At 43.9% G+C, this 17192-nt stretch overlaps 1 protein-coding gene across 3 annotated transcripts in view; it reads right to left on the bottom strand.

Moving 5' to 3' along the window:
- Window positions 1-4624: 4624 nt before the first annotated feature.
- meis2a (Meis homeobox 2a) overlaps window positions 4625-17192 on the bottom strand; it is a 78726-nt gene continuing 66158 nt past the window's right edge. For 2 of the 3 annotated variants that reach the window (XM_070842081.1, XM_070842082.1), the window contains exons 10-13: window positions 10430-10488; window positions 8531-8641; window positions 7945-8043; window positions 4625-4715 (exon numbers count right to left, since the gene is read on the bottom strand). In XM_070842081.1, the coding sequence (XP_070698182.1) occupies window positions 7985-8043; window positions 8531-8641; window positions 10430-10488 (229 nt within the window). In that variant the 3' untranslated portion in view covers window positions 4625-4715; window positions 7945-7984. The remainder of the gene's footprint in view (window positions 4716-7944; window positions 8044-8530; window positions 8642-10429; window positions 10489-17192) is intronic. The other variant, XM_070842083.1, reaches the window with a different exon arrangement.

Raw genomic sequence — 17192 nt, 5'->3', positions numbered from 1 at the left:
CTTAAAAACTGTCCCCCAGAGCAAGCCATTTTGGGGAGAGCCAGCTGCAAAGCGAAGGACACTCAGCCCCTGCGTGCGCGTCCATTTTTATGACCACTATCCAAATCAGCAATTTGAAAGAAAAACAAAGCAGAAAACTTTTTTAATGCGGTTCTCCCTCGGCTGCCAGCAGATGCACTTGTGCATCTAAAAATACACATTTGCGGTCCTCTCTCCCAGATCAGACACCCCACTTTAGTAGATGCTCTGCAGAGAAAAGCCAATAACATGCGCATTATTAACATGTTGCCTCTGTAACACACACACACACACACACACACACACACACACACACACACGTGCGCGCACGGTGTTTCTGGCAGGGAGGGACTGTGTGTGGACTTTTAATATTGTTGCACGGGCAAACTGAGTGTCTTCCACAGGACCGGGCTGCATTGTGCAGCAGTGCAGAGGGAATATATTCCTTATTTTATTCGTGCAGCAGCAGCCCGGACTGGCTTTGACAGGGAGGAGATGAAGGGGAGGAGTTGTTTAGCTCGGCTGGATCATCCATCATCCCTGTCACACCGAATCGGCAAAAGGAAAGCAGCAGAGGCAATCTACCTTCTGTCTCATCGGGGAGGAGGGGGAGGAGGAGGAGGAGGAGGAGGAGGAGGGAAGAGGAGGGAGGGATAGGGGGGGGCAGAAAAGAAAAAAAAACTATTAATATTAAAATCCTCTCCATCCACAGTAATCCTCACGTTTTCTCTCTTTTTCATCTGATAATCTCCGCACAAAACGGAGGGCTTCTTCCTTCCGTTTTATCCTCGGAATAATAGAGCACCACAAAAACAAAAGGGACTTTTAGGTTTTGAATAGTTGAGAGGAGAAGATGCATCATTAACCAGACTCTGGTGTAACACCCAGTAAATATCTACATCGTTACCCCGACCTGGTTAAGGCCCAACATCCCTCTGCGTGTGGAGAGAAGCTGTTAAACAACACTGTGCAGCTATTCGGGCCGAAAATTCAGTAAAAACAACCTGCGCAACAGTCACACCAAAAATAAACCAAAATGAAATAATGCAGTAGGCTGATCACCAGCGTGTTCAACAGATACAGTTTAGAATAAACACAAAAATAAACTGTTGATGTTAGTTTGAAGATTTAAAAAAGAGCTCTCTGTGCGGGAAACAGCACTGGAAATATTTAGGGTGAAAAGTGATTTAAACCACAAATAGGTGTCACTGTAATTTCCATCACTTTTTTTTGTTGTTTGTTTTCTTTTTCTTTTTTTAAACAGGTACATAGAAAACCTCACAGTTAAATATATACATTAAAAGGACTTCAGAGCTGCTGCAAAAACAAATAGGCCTATGTGCTTGCAATTTTTTATTTTTTTTATTTTTTAGAATTAATACTAGTTTACGACCATTAAGATCAATTGCAAATTAGTATATAATAAAATAAAGAATCAGGTCGTGTTCAAGTCAACGTTGATTTTTTTTTTAAAAACAAATTGGTGGGAAAGAAAACCCCAAAAACCTTGAGAAGGCCACATGAAATAATAGAAATAAGACTGAATTTATAAATGAAAAACCCCAGCAGGCCAGTTTGTTTTAGTGCACTAAATAGAAATAATAAACATTATATCATTGCTATTATTATTGTTATTATATTTTGTGCCACGGATTATATTTGTTGGTTCACACGTAGGACTAAGTCAGTGATAAGCAGTGGTCATAATAAAAAAGAAAAGAAAAAAAATTGTATGGCCTTGAATTTGACACAGCGGATGTTTAAACTTCTGTGTGAAGGACAGAAAAATATTTCAGCCGAAGTGATGTTGTCATCTCTGGTTTAAGGCTATGACTTGGATGGCCGCGGGCAAACACAGCCACAGAGACAGAAGAGAGAGGAGATAGCCTATCAAAGCCCATCTGTAGTCCTGAACGGCGCTGCCGCAGCAGGCCGACAGGCGGCGCTGCAAAACGGCAGAAATGAGCAAACAACAGAGAAAGAGAGAGAGAGAGAGAGAGAGAGAGAGAGAGAGAGAGAGAGAGAGAGAGAGAGAGAGAGAGAGAGGGCCAGCCATGGTTCTCAGTGCAGGAGCAATTAACACTGGGGACAACTCCTTGTTCTATTGTTTGAGCGCCAGGAAAAGAGTGAAGGGTGAATCCATCTAAAATAAATGAACTTCTTTTTTTTTCTTATCCCAAATGAAGGCTTTCCTACTTTTTAGAGATATCTCAAATATCATTTCATCTACTTTTTATTAATTTGTATGCATTTCTGTAAACTGCGAATTTCAAGACAATTAAGTATACAATAAAAGTTCTTCAGAAATTGTTTATTCTACTATTTTTGTGCTTTATGTTTAAGAACTGAAGGCCACTGTTGACCTTTTTTTTAAAAATTACATTTACCACCACATCACTGCCGACAGTTTGTCTTTTAGTCTAAAACTAAGAAGGGTTGGTGGTGAATTTGCTGTGTAATTTGCACCCTTCATTTGCATCCATCACCTATTTATAATTTCTGGGACATTCTTGTGCGCCTAAATAAATTGCCACGGCGAGATATATTTCAGCCATCATTTGTTATTGTCATTTTAAGAGAGCATTCAATAACCAAATGAGCAAACTGGTTTAAAACAAGCTCATGCAAATAGAGAGCTCGAAGTGGGAAACTGAAAGTTCTATTTAGTTTGGGGCTTTTTTTCTGTTTGTTGCAAAAATAAAATTAAAAGTGAAGACTTTGTTGACAGGCAACAATGTACCCAAATACATTTTCCTAATAACGGTAATAATAATAATCCAAAAACAAATTAATCATATTACTGTTAAAATGGAAGTGTGGATAAAGACTGTTTATAACACAGTTAATCACACAAAAATCTAACAAAAATCAAAAATGAAATATTTATTACAGCATTTGTGACTGAACACCTTTTAAACATTACGTCACAGTCCTCATACAAGTATTTAATGTATTCTTGACAAAGCTTAAGGGAGACGGCATCTTATCATCTAGTGAGGAACACGTGCTGAAAAAGGAAGGAATTCATGGACATACAATATCAATGCCACAGCAGATCTGAAACTAGCAAAAACATTCTTTTTCAATTGAGGTAAACACATAGAATATCTAACATGAAACAATTAATAGACTGAACTCTGTACGAAGTTTGTTACAATATTCTCTCAGCTTTTTTCCCCCCCAAAAGCATTGAGTTCATAATTTAAGTTTTTTTTTCTTTTTTTTTTTTTTTTAGTTATAGGTTTTTTGGTGCATCAACCATCAAATGCTTCTCCAGCGCCACAGAATCAACGTTTGTGTCAGTATTGTCCTTTATGGCAAGAATGTTGATCCGCAGATAAAGAAGCGCCGTAGGATGTTGCTTTTCCACTATTAAGCTTCCTTCAAGAGGCTCTTACCAACGAGAGTCCAGGGTACAAAAAAATAAAATAATATTAAAATAAAAATGTATAAAACCAACACAATCCAGTGCTTGGGCAATTCAAACAAAGAACTTTTTTCCTTTAAAACCTACAGGGCAACATTCATTCATGAACCAAAAAAAGAGGGGCATGACAAATGTTCAAACTGAATCTTCTGGAGAGATCCGGTGTCATTTAGCAGCCTTTTCCCATCATGCCCTGTTCTTACGGGGGACAGGACCTGATTGCCCTCTATGGTTTGGAGCCTTTTTGAGATGTTCCATCTTCTTATCGTTTTTTTTTTCTTTTATAGTGCTGTGCTGCGAGACAGTTTCTCCTCCAGGAAGGAGCACACACAGTGTGAGAGAGAAAAGGTTAACCTTTAATTCTAAAACTAGCTCAGGAAACATAAACCATGTGATCAACGAAAAATGCACAAGTTTTAACTTATTTATCTATACTTTTTATACTACAGTAGTTATAACTCTTGGAGTCTTTCTGTTGTTTCTTTTTTAAATCTTCCAGAGTGATTTTATTTTAGAAGTGTTTGAGCGCGTCACATGAAAGTGTACTGAACATGTTTATGATGGTGTGTGAGTGAGTGTGCGAAAAAGTGTGTGTTTTTCAGTGTGTGCATCTGTCCGTTCTTAGCACACGTGTACGTCAAAACATCCTCTGTTGATCTTTACCAAAAGCCCAAGACTTTACAAAGTGTTCTTGTCAGCTTGGTCCTCCGTTTGGATGAAAGTAACAAAATTGACAAGTCTTAAAAAAAAAAAAGAAGAAAAAAAAAAAAAGAATTATCACAGCTCATCTGGAATTCTGTTTCTTTAGTGTCAAATTCTGGTCAAAAGGGTTCGTTTTTTATTCTTAAAAATAGTCTCAAAATAGGATTTGTTGTGGGCTGCTGCTTTCTTTTTTTTTTTTTTAAACTGTTTTCTCGTAGTAGCTGCTGTTGTCGTGGTTGCAAAGTTCCCTTATACTATTGGGCATGGATGTCCAGGCCTTGTCCTCCAGTACTGGGGTCAATGGGAGTGAGCAAAGGGGGTCTCTGTGCAGACATGGTCATTCCTGGGTGCGACGAGGGTCCTCCATGCATCAGCATGGCGTGGTGGGGGTGGTGGTGAGGGTGGTGGGCGTGTGGGTGGTCGGGCAGGTATGCGTGGAGAGGGGGTCCGTGTCGGAGCTGGGAGGGGTGAGAGGTCATCTGATGAGGGTTGGTGTAAGTAGGCGGGGCCATGCTCATGCCCATAGGACCGCTCTGAGGTACGTACTCCCCTGGCATGCCTGGCAGACCTGAGAGACAGAGGGAAAGAGAAATGAATTCACACAGTCAATAAAACTGTTTTCTCCCTGCAGCTTTGACATGCTCCTTCTCCATTAACGGGCCTTAATTCAATTTAAACGCAACTTCAACAATAAAGGGCCTAGCAGATTTTATGACACTGCGTCTGTGACTACAGCGCTTTTAGCTCCGACAAGTAAAGGGAGACATTATTGCGCTGGGCTATTTTAGGCTATGGTGAGTGGTTTACAATGCCCAATAGCGTTGTGGTCAGGTCTCAGGTTGGAAAATGATCCTCAGTCATCCACAGACACTGTAGTCCTGGAGGATGTGAGGAAAACCAACCAGCGATATTGATGCGGAGAAGTGCTAATACTTTTACAAGTGGAACAGTCGATTCCCCAGCTGACTTTAGTGACAAACCGAACAGGCTCTCTCTCGTGGGGACGTGCCTCTGTGAACATATTTGATTTAGAATCCCTTAAAGAAGTTATTAAATAATTTAGGACTCCGTTAGCTGTATCACCGAGACAGAAAGCATTAAAGGCTCGGTTCCACCCCTGAATGAAAGCATTTTACGCAAAACAAAGTACTGCTTTTAGATGCATAGTGTTTGGGTTTTGTAGGTAAAAGAAGACTAAGAAACAGCAGCAAGACAGAGGAGAAAAGATAAAAGTACAAAGGGAAGAGAAAGGAAGAGCAGGTGGGGTATATTGATGTCCCTTCTGATGGACTCCACTTCTTATGTGTAGAGACCTCAGCATGCTGGCATCTCTCATACTGTGACAGGACCCAGGACACAGAGCTGGCTCAGCAGTGCCACTGTTTGGCTTTTCACACGGCTGTTTGTTGTAATCAGAAAGAAAAAAGTAAGATGTGGGGGGTTCTTCCTGGAGCCAGGGGCTGGAGTATGGGAACACGGCTGGCCTAGAGGCCTGGACCTTGGGGAGAGGCAAGTGAGAGCAGGGGGTCCCGCTGGAGCCAGGGGGCCTGGGTCTGGGATTGGGTCTGGGCCGACCTGCTTTGTAATGTGAACCCCTGGGGGATTAGAAGCTGTAATAGGAGGGGAGAGGTCGCTGCAAGGTCACTAGGCATGCTCACTCTCTGCATTCCTCCACCTTAGTACACTGCAATTAAGAAATTACACTGGAGGGCCCCGGTGAGGGGAAGAGGAGGAGGAGGACAGAAAGGAGAGAGGAAAAAAAAAAAAGGGACAGCAAAGGCCAAGATTAATGACCAGTCTCATTGGTTGAAAGCTGTGCCATTTTCTAATACTCCCCTTCCATGTCAGTTCATTTGAAATGCACATGTTTGTCAGAGCAGGTCTCTTAAAACCTCACTACTGGGGTCATAAAATAAATAAATCATTCAGGGTGTTGGGGTATGATGGGTGCCCTCACCTCCATATAACCTAGACCAGCTCCTGTTAAAAGGCCCAGCAGATGTTTTTGACACTGTAAGCTGGTAATCTCCAGTCTTGTAAGCTGCAGTCATTCCGTTAAGTAGATCTGAGACCCCCCTCCTTTATTAACAAGAGTGGTAAAACCATCTGAAGACAATAACTGGGGACAGACTGGGCCTCTCTCTCCATCTCTGCATGCCTGCCTCCCTTGCTGGCTGTGCTGCACTTCTGTTATGCCACAGCAGTCCTGCTCAATGACTGGCCATAATTAAGTACCAAATATACCATATTGTGTGGCTGTGTAATCAAATCACGAGAGGATAATATTCCTCTGTATTAAGCTATTAATGTAATTGGTCATGAAGCATAAAGTATGTTACGTAATTAAATAGTCTCAAAAATTATATAGCCCTATATTAAGAATTAGCCAACCTGAGCAAATGTTGTCTCTGTGTGGCTGTTTTAGGGAACATTGCTTCCTGAAATTTTTTTTCTGTAGCCATTAGCAAAGACAGGAGGGGATGAGAGACAGAGGGAAACAGAAGAGGAGAGAGAGAGAGGAAGCAAGGACTAGAGGGGTGAAATGATCTCTGTCGGCAGAACTGCCGCTGTGACCCTTTGGAAAATCCAGTCTCCATTTACATATAAAGGGTTCTTTTAATCAACGTAAGTGTTATTATATTGTGCCTCATTGGGCAAGGGAGTTTAGGTGTTAAAATAAAATCTCCTCTGCCCTGCCGCCTTTGGGATGTGATATGTCTTGATTTTTCAAATGTCAGCACTGTGGCACTGGCGGGAGGTGAAATGGCCAGCTTAATCAGGCTGCAGCCATTTAGCTGTATGGGGAGTGAGTGTGAGTGTGTGTGTGTGTGTGTGTGTGTGTGTGTGTGTGTGTGTGTGTGTGTGTGTGTGTGTGTGTGTGTGTGTGCAGATAGACAGAGACACAGAAAGACTGTATCTGTACGTGTGAAAGAGATCCCCTCCTTTAAGATGCAGTCATGCTTGTGTCTACAACCTTATAAATGCATCTCAATGTCTCCCTGCTCTTGTCTGTGAGTCTCAGGTCAGGCTAGTCACTGGCCCCCGCCCCCCCTTAAATCGTCTCCCTCCAGTAAAAAAATAATCAAAACACACAGCCTCCCCACACTCATTCCTCCCTTTACACAGCTCAAACCAAACCCCCAGTGAAGGATCGGCCATGTCACCCACGGCCCGTATATCTCGCTCGGGGACCGTAATGTACTGCGGTGTTCCCGTCTTTGCATATAAGATAATTTGGGCATCAATCCTTCCCCAGACAGATTTATGTCACTCGGAGGACAGTTTCACTTCTCCTTCTTTATCGCTTCACTGGAGCCTGCTTAATTTCTCCCCGTCAGCCCCTTCCCCAGGAGATGTTATTTTTTCCCTAAATGTCCAACATTTGCATTGGCTGTCCGGGATGGGGAGAGCGATGGTGCTGTTGTGATAAATAAATTTGTGCATGCCATGCCAGGTTGTTTCTTCCCCTCCTTTTTCTGTTGTTGTTCCTGTTGTCTGGCGCCACAAGTCGGGTCCTCTCTGTCCCAGGACGGTTCCCCTTTTTCCCAAGTCTTCAATTCATCGTCAGCAACTGGCCCCCACCCATCCCACCCCTTAAAGCATTTTGCTAAAACACCCATGCATGCTAGCTCATAGTTGTTAATGCTAGGGATTAGGGGGTCAGAGCTTACTGCAAAAATATGACCAGGGTAAGAGGGGGTGCTGCTGGTGAAGTGAAAGGGAATTGTGGGTGAAGAAAATATAACCCACAGCCCAAAAGTATTAAAAAAAAATAAAGAAAAGAGCCCAGTACTTACTTCCCCCTTTTTCTTTGCGTTTTGCTTTACAAGATGGAGGTTACATGTAGTGCCATTGCCCATCCATGCCCATATTCATCCCCATTCCACTCATAGGTCCTAGAAAGAGGAGATAAACGCCAGAAAAGTGTCAGCAGGAGTTTGAATTACAGAGAGGTCAGAAGAGACCCACTGATAGTGAAGATGAGGTTGGTTAGCTTTAGATGGAAAATGACAAGGGACAGGGAAGAGAAAGATGTAGCATACGTGTTTTTATTTTGCATTGCATCCCACAAGTCTGTTTTTTATGATCATTTGTGAGGAATTTTCCCAGATGCATTAGATTAGAGCCAAAAAAAACAAGCAAGACAGACAGCCGGCGAGGAGACTTTTAAAGAGAAGTGTTATTTTGGCTGTGCAGCACTTGTTAGTATTAGGTGTACGTAACTTTGGGACCTGCTCCGTGCTGAGGTCACTAAATCTCATGCTAAAGACAAGAGGATCAGTGTTGATCAGCTCTGTGATAACTGCAGGTGAAACTGGTGTCTGGTAAAGCGGGTATGACGGAGGGAAGCGGGGGCGAAGGAAAAGAGGTGGACGGATTTACCAGCTGGTCGGATGCCCATGTGTTGCTGACCATCCAGCACGAAGCTGCCCATTGGCTGGCCCTCTGGACTGTATGCTGCTCCTTGGCTCACTGAAGGATCAAGAAGAAAACCTGATTGTAGTCAAAACGTGGACATGAAAAAGGGAGGGGGAAGAAGAAGAGAAAACACACCAGACAATCAGCAATTGTCCCAGCTCCAGCCCAAACATACTGAAAGACATTGTGCTCATGTTTGTGGACCGCATTGACTGACGCGTGGCATGCAAACACGCATACAGTAGGTCCTCGTACATGCAAGCGCACTCACACTCTCGCACGCACACACACACACACTTCGCCAGTGTCATTCAAAACCACACTCACAGGAGATACATTGTTCTCTAACCGAGAGAAGAAAGCATGCAGTTTGACAGGATGAGAAGAATTTCTGCCAAGGCAGGCAATTCCCCCAGTCAGTGCTCAAATCAGTAGTCCTATACACAGCATATGTATTTCAACTCTTAAAACATAATACTAAACGTAATCCTAAACATGTAGATAATCCCAAAGCTGTCAAATCATTCAATATTATGAATAACATTCAGTATTATGAATGGTTTACCTGATTATCTGTCAAGATATAGAAGACAGAGTAGCAATCAATTTTGCTCAGTTGTATCTTCTTTAGCCCTAATGAACTAATGCTCATTGGAGAATGTAAAAAACAGTGTATTCCAGGACTATGACTGTATTATCTTGGATAATCTTTAATTCCTAAAGATTAGGGAGAGCTGTTAGTCATGCTGTTTTTGTAGAGGTTGTTGATTGGCACTCAGTGGTTGCATGCTGACAAATATTCCACACAGCAGCAGCACAGTTATTGCAGTAGGAGTCACCCACATTTTTAAGTGCATTTCATTTTAATCATAGCTTATGTTCGTTTGAACATTCACCACCTGGGTGTGTAGGGACTTTTTTTTAAGACAAGGAGCTTGCTAATCAACAAAAACAGCTTTTCCCTCCCTGAGACAAATTAATTGGCTTCTTTTTGGTAATGCCATAATCAATGAAGCTTAGGGTGACTGAATCATTCCACAGGATCACAGAGTGGCGTGTTTACTACTCAGTTTGTGCTATTTGTATTTTGGCCACAATAGATATGGAAAATAAACGGGTTATCAATTAACAATATGAAGCTTTCCATAATCTGTGCTAAAGAAATGGAAATCCCTCCCTGCACTGGCTTGAGATCAAAACATCAGATCTGATTTAATCAAAGCATTACATGAAGCTCATTCTCCCTCCCACGGGCAGTTTTCATGACTGAAAATACATTAATTGACACTATTAAACCAAAAATTTGCCTAAGTAGCTATGTAGCCATCTTGACATTTGAAATGTGCTGAGTGAATACTTGAGATCAAAAGTCAGAAGGGTGATTCTTGGGGGAATAAAATAAAAATACAGCAGAAAAACTGAGGGGAAGCCCCCTAACCCTGGATTGGAAAAAAAATGTAAAACAAAACCGCCTAAAAAAAGGAGATAACTCATAAAATGCTGCTAGCGCTCCTGGCGCTCCTCTTGTGTCCAATTAGTGATTCACAGAGAGAGTGCTAATATACCTCTCTCTCCACTTAGACTGGGAAATCTCCAATTAGAGTCAATCAGCAAACGGCCTGCACCACTGCTGAACACATCTCATAGAGCAAATGGAAAAGGGGATGAAGGGAGAGAGAGAGAGAGAAAGACGACGGAGAAGAGCAGATTTTAGGAGGGAGTAGATATAGGTTGCCCCTTTAAAAAAATGTGGGCTCCAGGCATGATGTGCATGCCAGTAAAGGATTTGGGAAGGGCATCTTCATGCAGGGGAAAGAAAGAGAGCGAAGTAGGACTCTGCTGTATGTCAGCTGGGTTGTTTACCTGCTCGATTTGACTGGTCAATCATGGGCTGTACTATTCTTCTCCTGGCGTTAATGAACCTGGCACAGAGAGAGAAAAAAAGAGAGAAGAGAAAAACAAACGTTAAATCACCCTGCATTCACACACAGAAAGATTCATCACAAGCCACCACAAAGACAAAACAGTTTTGCATGACTTAATGGCAACATTAGCCACCGAGTCCTTGAGAGAGACGCTCACAACAAAACAGCAACAAACAAAAGGGCAATTGTGTGCTGACTTGGGAACCCAGTGAGGGATACTGTTAATGTTCCTTATGATCTATTCCCCCCTCCTTTAATAAAGCTTTTGATTACGTTTGGTTGCTATGGGCACCAGGGAGACATTCCTCAAGTATTAAGTGCAGCTTGGGCACAGAAGAACACTCATCGTGGCACATCTTCTCCCCCTTTGTCGTTCTCAGTCACTTCTGCAGCCAGTTGCGCACAGCAACACACCAACTTTATATGTAGTGTACAGTATCCTGTCTACAGGTCCTTCTCCAAAACAACATTATTGCTGGAGTGTTATCACCCACTGGAATTTCAAAGTAAGCTTTAAGTTAGCAAAGTGCAGGATACAAATGGTTCCTTTCATTACTCCCCACCATTCCACCCCCACCTCCACCCTTTCCCTCTGTGGGACCCCCACTCTGGCTGCATTGTAGGGGGTTCTGCTCCCCTTCCAGCTGTCTAGAAATGAGGACCAGGCATGGGCCACTCCGTGCTTTCACAAGGTATTGTTATGTCAGCGAGCCCATCAATTAGGCTGTCTGAAGTTTTATCACCACCACAGCAGCGAATAAGTGCAGCTCCACAAAGCCTCCCCAGCCGGCCTTGCTCCTGTGGCTTTTCCAGTGTAGAGCCGGGGGTCATCTGGAGGTGACTGCCAGCCAGGGGCAACCTTTTTAACTTGGAGTGAGATGCCTTGGGCTGTGTCAAACGCAAGCTGGCCACTCAGGCTGAGCAAGTTCTTCACCTTTTTCTCCTTGTTCCTTTACTCCATTTTCTCTCTCCGTTTTCCTCTCATTCACTTTCACATACTGGAAAGGTAGTGTGGAGTTAGAACTACAGGTACCACCATGTGGTTGATATTAAAGAGGGGTTTCAAATCACGTTGGAGCTGTCCAGCATGAAGTTCGTTGCTAGCTCCAAAAAAACAGAGGAGAGAAAAAAAAAAGGCCCCACCGCCCTCTTCTAACGTATGGGCCACGGCACCATCAGTATGGCTAAAGAACTGGTCATTAGAAGGAAGGGAGAGCTGGAACCAATTTGGGCTCTTAATCCCCCATGAAGCCCTGATACCTGCCCTTACCTTCTCCAATGAACTTAAACGCCTGTAATCTGCCCAGCTCAAAGTGACATGGTTAAATGTACAAAATGCACGGTTGGGAAAAGAGAGACGCGGTGCTCATTTGCCAGGGGGCATCCAGAGTGCAGGTACGCAGGGGTGCTGCGGGCCCCTGAGAGAAAAAGATGAAACAGGTCCATATGAGAATAAGAGAGAGCGAAAGACGAGGAAAGAAGGTTGAGTACGCGAATGAGAGACCTGGATTGGAAATTATATGATTGTAATGCATGATTTGTGATTTAAAGGAGGAATGAGGATTAGGTTTTATTAACTGTGAAAGTATTTTTCGATAGAACAAAGGGGACAGAGCATTCTTACATAGCTATGCTGTCAGAATTGCCTGCAGTTCTTAGGAGAGAAAGACATTTCCAGCATCAAAACCAGCTGAGCAAGTAAACAGTAAGACATTCCTGGTATCGCACTCCCTCTTTAAGCTCAGAGCGCAAGGTCTGCCAAAATTTATGTCCTCCTTTCTCCCTTTCTGGACACACCAAGGGGTTCAAAATCACAACCACGTGCATTCTTACCTATTCTGGGATATAACCATAAACACATAATATTAGGAATGTTCTTCCCAGGTGCTAAATTTGCCTCTATAGTTTCCAGTGACTGCAGAGGAAATGCTCTATGTACTGGAGAATATGCTGTATGATCAAAGTGCTGTTTTCACGTTTCTTTTTTTCTCTCTGAATGTTCTTTTAAAACAGTGTACTTCCTCTAATGTTTTTTTTGACTTCTTACAGGAAATGTATGACATAAAGTACACAGGAAAATGCTTAGCTATCATCTCATTGAAATGGTAATTTCTGAGTATGAAAACAGCTCATAGCCGCGTATACAAACATATGGATATTCAAATATTTTCCCTACAAGCTGCTTCTGAGATGGACCTGCTTCCCGTCAACATTCCCTATTGGCCAACCACCACCATATCACACACGCACACACAAACGTACACACAAATGCACAAAGGCTCTGTTTTTGTACGCTAAACAAGTTGCCACAGTAACCAGGAGGCGATGCGGTGCACTAGAGGGAGTGGGGGTGACCAAGGGCCCCTCTCGTGGCCTTAGAGCACCTTTTATCAGTCTGAGTAAAGCCAATTGAGATTATCAGAGCCAGGGCTGATAACACTGTTTTCCCTCGACCCGTGAGCTCCTAATGGTGTGTGCTTAGAACAACACAACCAGGAATCCTCCGGAGATGAAGGCCAGTCAACTGGGATGGACAGATAGATGGATGGATCTGAGGACCCAAGGCCCTGAGAGAGACACAGAGGTTGACCACAGGGACTCAGAATTCCCAACCACTTGCTAAAACATACGTGTGCGCAGTAAATCCACACATCGACACCATGGACATGACCACAACCACCGCCAGTGTGTCTGTAGGCTAACCAGAACACAGGAGGCTCACAGGGGACACTAGCTAAAAACCTCCAACCCAAAGCCCATGTTTTATTATCTACATCTGGTGGTCTAGCTTATTATGGCCTGCCTCTGCTCAATGTTAGAGCACAGAAACACCAACACACAGTACCTCTCAGCATGGGAACTCCATGCTGTCTTCAAACAAATAATTAAAGGCAAGGTTAGTGGGTCATGTGGAGGTCATTCCTCGGGATACAGCTCAGAATGTGTACATTACCCCAGGAGAAAGCGAGCTGGTGGGGGCAACGGTCCACTGCTGTTAAATGCAGACAACTGGTTTCTCCTATCCAATAAGCCTTAAACACATTTTCAAGTTGCATATCAAAAACTCCTCTTGCAGTGCTAAGAATGCTTTGGAGCGTGCATGTGAATATGTAGGCATGTGTCAGTCAATACGTGTGTATGTGCATGTCAGCGCATTCTTCACACACTACTGCCAATTGGCCCACAGTAGCACTTCCCGCTGACATACCCTGAAATGGCGTGAGTGACACGTGTGTACAAACACACATGTGTACGTGCAGATGCAATATGCATCGCCACTGGAAGACTGAGAACCCTGCTCCATGTCAATATAGAGTGCTGAGTTCACTAGTGCTCTGAGTGTTGTGGCTGTGCAGGTCGCAAAGGAAAATACCAGGCAGATATGAATGATGGAGCCAGGGCAGCAGGAGTCCACTTGACACAGGGTCTCCGCTAGGCTGGATCAAAACAGCATCCCTGGTTACTAATACTTGTTCACACACACAGGGAGGGAGCTTCAGAGAGCATGTGCTTAGGTGTTAAATACCCTTGCTAGCATACAATGTTATGCTATACCCAGTGTGTGCATGAGAGTGGGGGGGACTGAGGGTAATCAGTGGTCAGAGGCAGAAGAAGAGACTTGGGCCTATTAGCAAACTTACATTATCCTAAAACATACCATGTGCTTCTATTTTATGAAGTAGAGTCCAACTCTATGAGACATTCCTTTAATGAAACAAACCAACAGCATCATCATCGTCGAAGAAAGGGCCTTATAGGTTGATAACTACTATAGAAGGTTACTGCAATTTTAAAGATGAAATCACACCGCCTGACTTAGCCCTCGTATACTTTTTTATTTTCTTGCTTCCCTTAATCTCAATCTGTCAGAAAGGCCTTGTTTCTGGTTAACTGACTTGCAGCCACACCTGGTAACTCGCTCCTGTTGTCAGCATTCCTTCTCTGAGAAATCGTCATGCCAAACCACCCTACCCTGGAGCACAGCCAACAGAGAGAGAGCGCGAGGGAGGGAGACGAGAGCGAGGGAGCCTTGCTGCTTGGCTGGCCAATTGCTGTGGAGATCGGAGGGAATGCAGCCAATCAGGAGTAGGGTCACTCGTTTGACGAGTTTGTGATGAAAGAAAGAAACCGAGCCAGAGCCAGAGTGAGACAGAAGAGAGAAATGGAGAAATACTAAACATGTCTTCTGCAAAAAATGAGCGCCAGACTGTTCCAAATGTAGCCCTGAAGTGCGTGCAAAGAGGGGAGGCAGCTTTGAAATTGTGACACAGAAATCGTTGACAGTTTATTGCCTTCATGGCTGACCTGCACAGGTTCATTTTTAGAGCTCATATGCCAGCGACAGTGGGGCAAGTTTCCGTTTGTCAGTCAAATTCCTGGGCCCCTGTCTGTCTTTGCAGGAAGATTAGATGCAACACAATCTGAACAAGAACGTGCTGAACTCAATCCCTGATCACTGCTTGCAAACATGACTGTCCTCTGGTTCCTATTAAAGCTCATTGCTTCCATACTTCTGCCTCAGACAGAAATAAAGATTCCAAACCCCCAGCGATTGAGTCACAACTCACTTGAATCAAAGGAGGAAGGCTTTAGTTTGATCCCCCCCCCCCCCCCCCCCACACTCCTCAAAAAAAAGACAGGCAGAAAAGGAGTAAAACATTCAGTGTCCTTTGACCAGGAAGTGCATGCAAATTAACCCCATGAGCAGGGTGTGTTTAGTATAAGCAAACACTAATTATGGTCCGGTCAGACAGTGAGGCAGTCTGGGGCTACTGAACTTCCAACACTGATCTACTGTAGTGTCAACAACACTGATTGAATCAGCTCACATGGTCCTAACAGGCCCCCTGTAACAGTTTATACAGTCTGCCATCAGACTGAACCTACACTATCTGCGGATTTATCATAAACTATAACAAAGGACCTTTTCACAGGCTCCACTCCTCCGGGATGCAGATAAAGGACAAAGAGATAGGGCAAGAACAAGGAAGCATCCTCAAGTTCATCCTATCAGAGACAGTTTTCCTTTTTCTATCCCTTCTTCCCGTCTTTAAGTTAAAACAGGAGTCAAGAGACATAAGCTGGGCGAACATTACCTCACCCCTGTGTTTGATTTAGTGCAGATGTGAAGCGGAGCGAGGCAGGATCGTTTTTTAGGAACGTCAGAGAGGGCCCACGTTTAGGGCAGCCACTGTGTTTACATAGTTTTACTTCTGTCTCTCTCTCCCTCTCTCCCTATTTCTCTCATCCACAGTGCCTCCATGCCCCCCTCCACACTCTTTTGTCTGCCTCTCAAAGGGGGACTGTTTCACCTCTCCTCCATGGACTTTCACTGACCTGTTTTTCTTTCCCTTTTTATTACTCCACTCATTGCCCTTTTGTGGCATCCCCCCTCAGCCCTATATGAGTAACATTTGCACTGCTCTGTCAGTCTAGCTGCAGAAGTCATTCCTCTCTGAAACCCGGGGAGTACAAGTCATTAAGACTCGAGTGGAAAATCAGACAAAGAATTATATATTTGTGTTGCAAACTGACACGATTTAACGAGCAGCTAATTAAAATAAATCAATAGCACTGCGGCATGCTCGCTCTCTGTCTGTCTCTCTTTTCTCGCTCTGATTTTCTGTCAGTACCAAAGCGGTGGAATACTGCAGTGTAGAGCGCAATGGTATTCTAGTGATGTTTTACCCTTAAAATCGGGCTTCAACTACCAACTTTGCATTATGATGAATAAGTGAGAACTCACTGGCTCATTACGAAACAAAAAATATCTTACAGTCCAATACAATTGAATTTGAATGATAGAGATACTGTACAGAGTAATAATCCCAGAAGTAACTCTCTAAACTACAACAGCAAGACAAACAACAAAGGAAACAAACATAGACATCTCTCCCTCTCTTTACCCTTCCATCTAACACCTTCTCCCCTCTTCCCCCTGTCCAGTTAGAGCATGTCACCCCTGGGCTTTGCAGTCCAGCAGCCTGACCCCTACATGGCGGGCTGTGCGGCCCCAGCTGCTGACTGTCCGTCAAACACCTCCAGAGCAGCGTTGGGCCAGGAAGACCACGCTTGTTGCCCCTTTGATCCGGCAAGCAGCAGCTGCTGCTCCACACAGCAGCACTTTGTTCCTCTGTCTCCTCACTACACTCTGTCCTACGGCACAAAAACCCTGAATCCAGCGCAAAAGTGGAAGGAGAGAAAGCAGAAGAGGAAAAAATCGGGGGTTATGAAGGGGTGGGGCGGGTGGGGGGTTTTTGAAAAAAACTAGCCAGTTTCTTCCTCACTACAACATCAACAAGCTCTGACAACGGCAGCGGGGGTTTTTCTTGGCCCCGACACAGCTCTCAGGCATCTCCTTCTTGACGCTTCACCCTCCCTTCTCTTTTAAGAGATATGATAGTTATTGTTCAAATCAGCCAGGGTGAATGGAATGGGCCGAGGCCAAGCCTGCCCCAGGCGTCAACACACCTGTATGAAAGAGACCTTATTGTAGCAACCCAGCATGGCTAACCTGCCCTAGCTCTACCAGTTTTCTGATGTTGGGAGGGAGGGTGGAATCAACTCTTCTTTCTCTTTCTCCCAGACAGTCCCCTAATATTTCCTGTCATTAACCTCCCTTTCCTCAGAGGCTCGCACCTCTGCCCTGGAATGTTTTTACTAACACTGTTATTTTTGAATATCACCACTAGACAGGGGGA

This window comes from Pempheris klunzingeri, chromosome 13 (genome assembly GCF_042242105.1).
Source record: "Pempheris klunzingeri isolate RE-2024b chromosome 13, fPemKlu1.hap1, whole genome shotgun sequence".
In the NCBI taxonomy this organism is placed as follows: Eukaryota; Metazoa; Chordata; class Actinopteri; order Acropomatiformes; family Pempheridae; genus Pempheris; species Pempheris klunzingeri.
The sequence above is the reverse complement of the archived record's forward strand: the minus strand, read 5'-3'. Positions and strand labels throughout refer to the sequence as shown.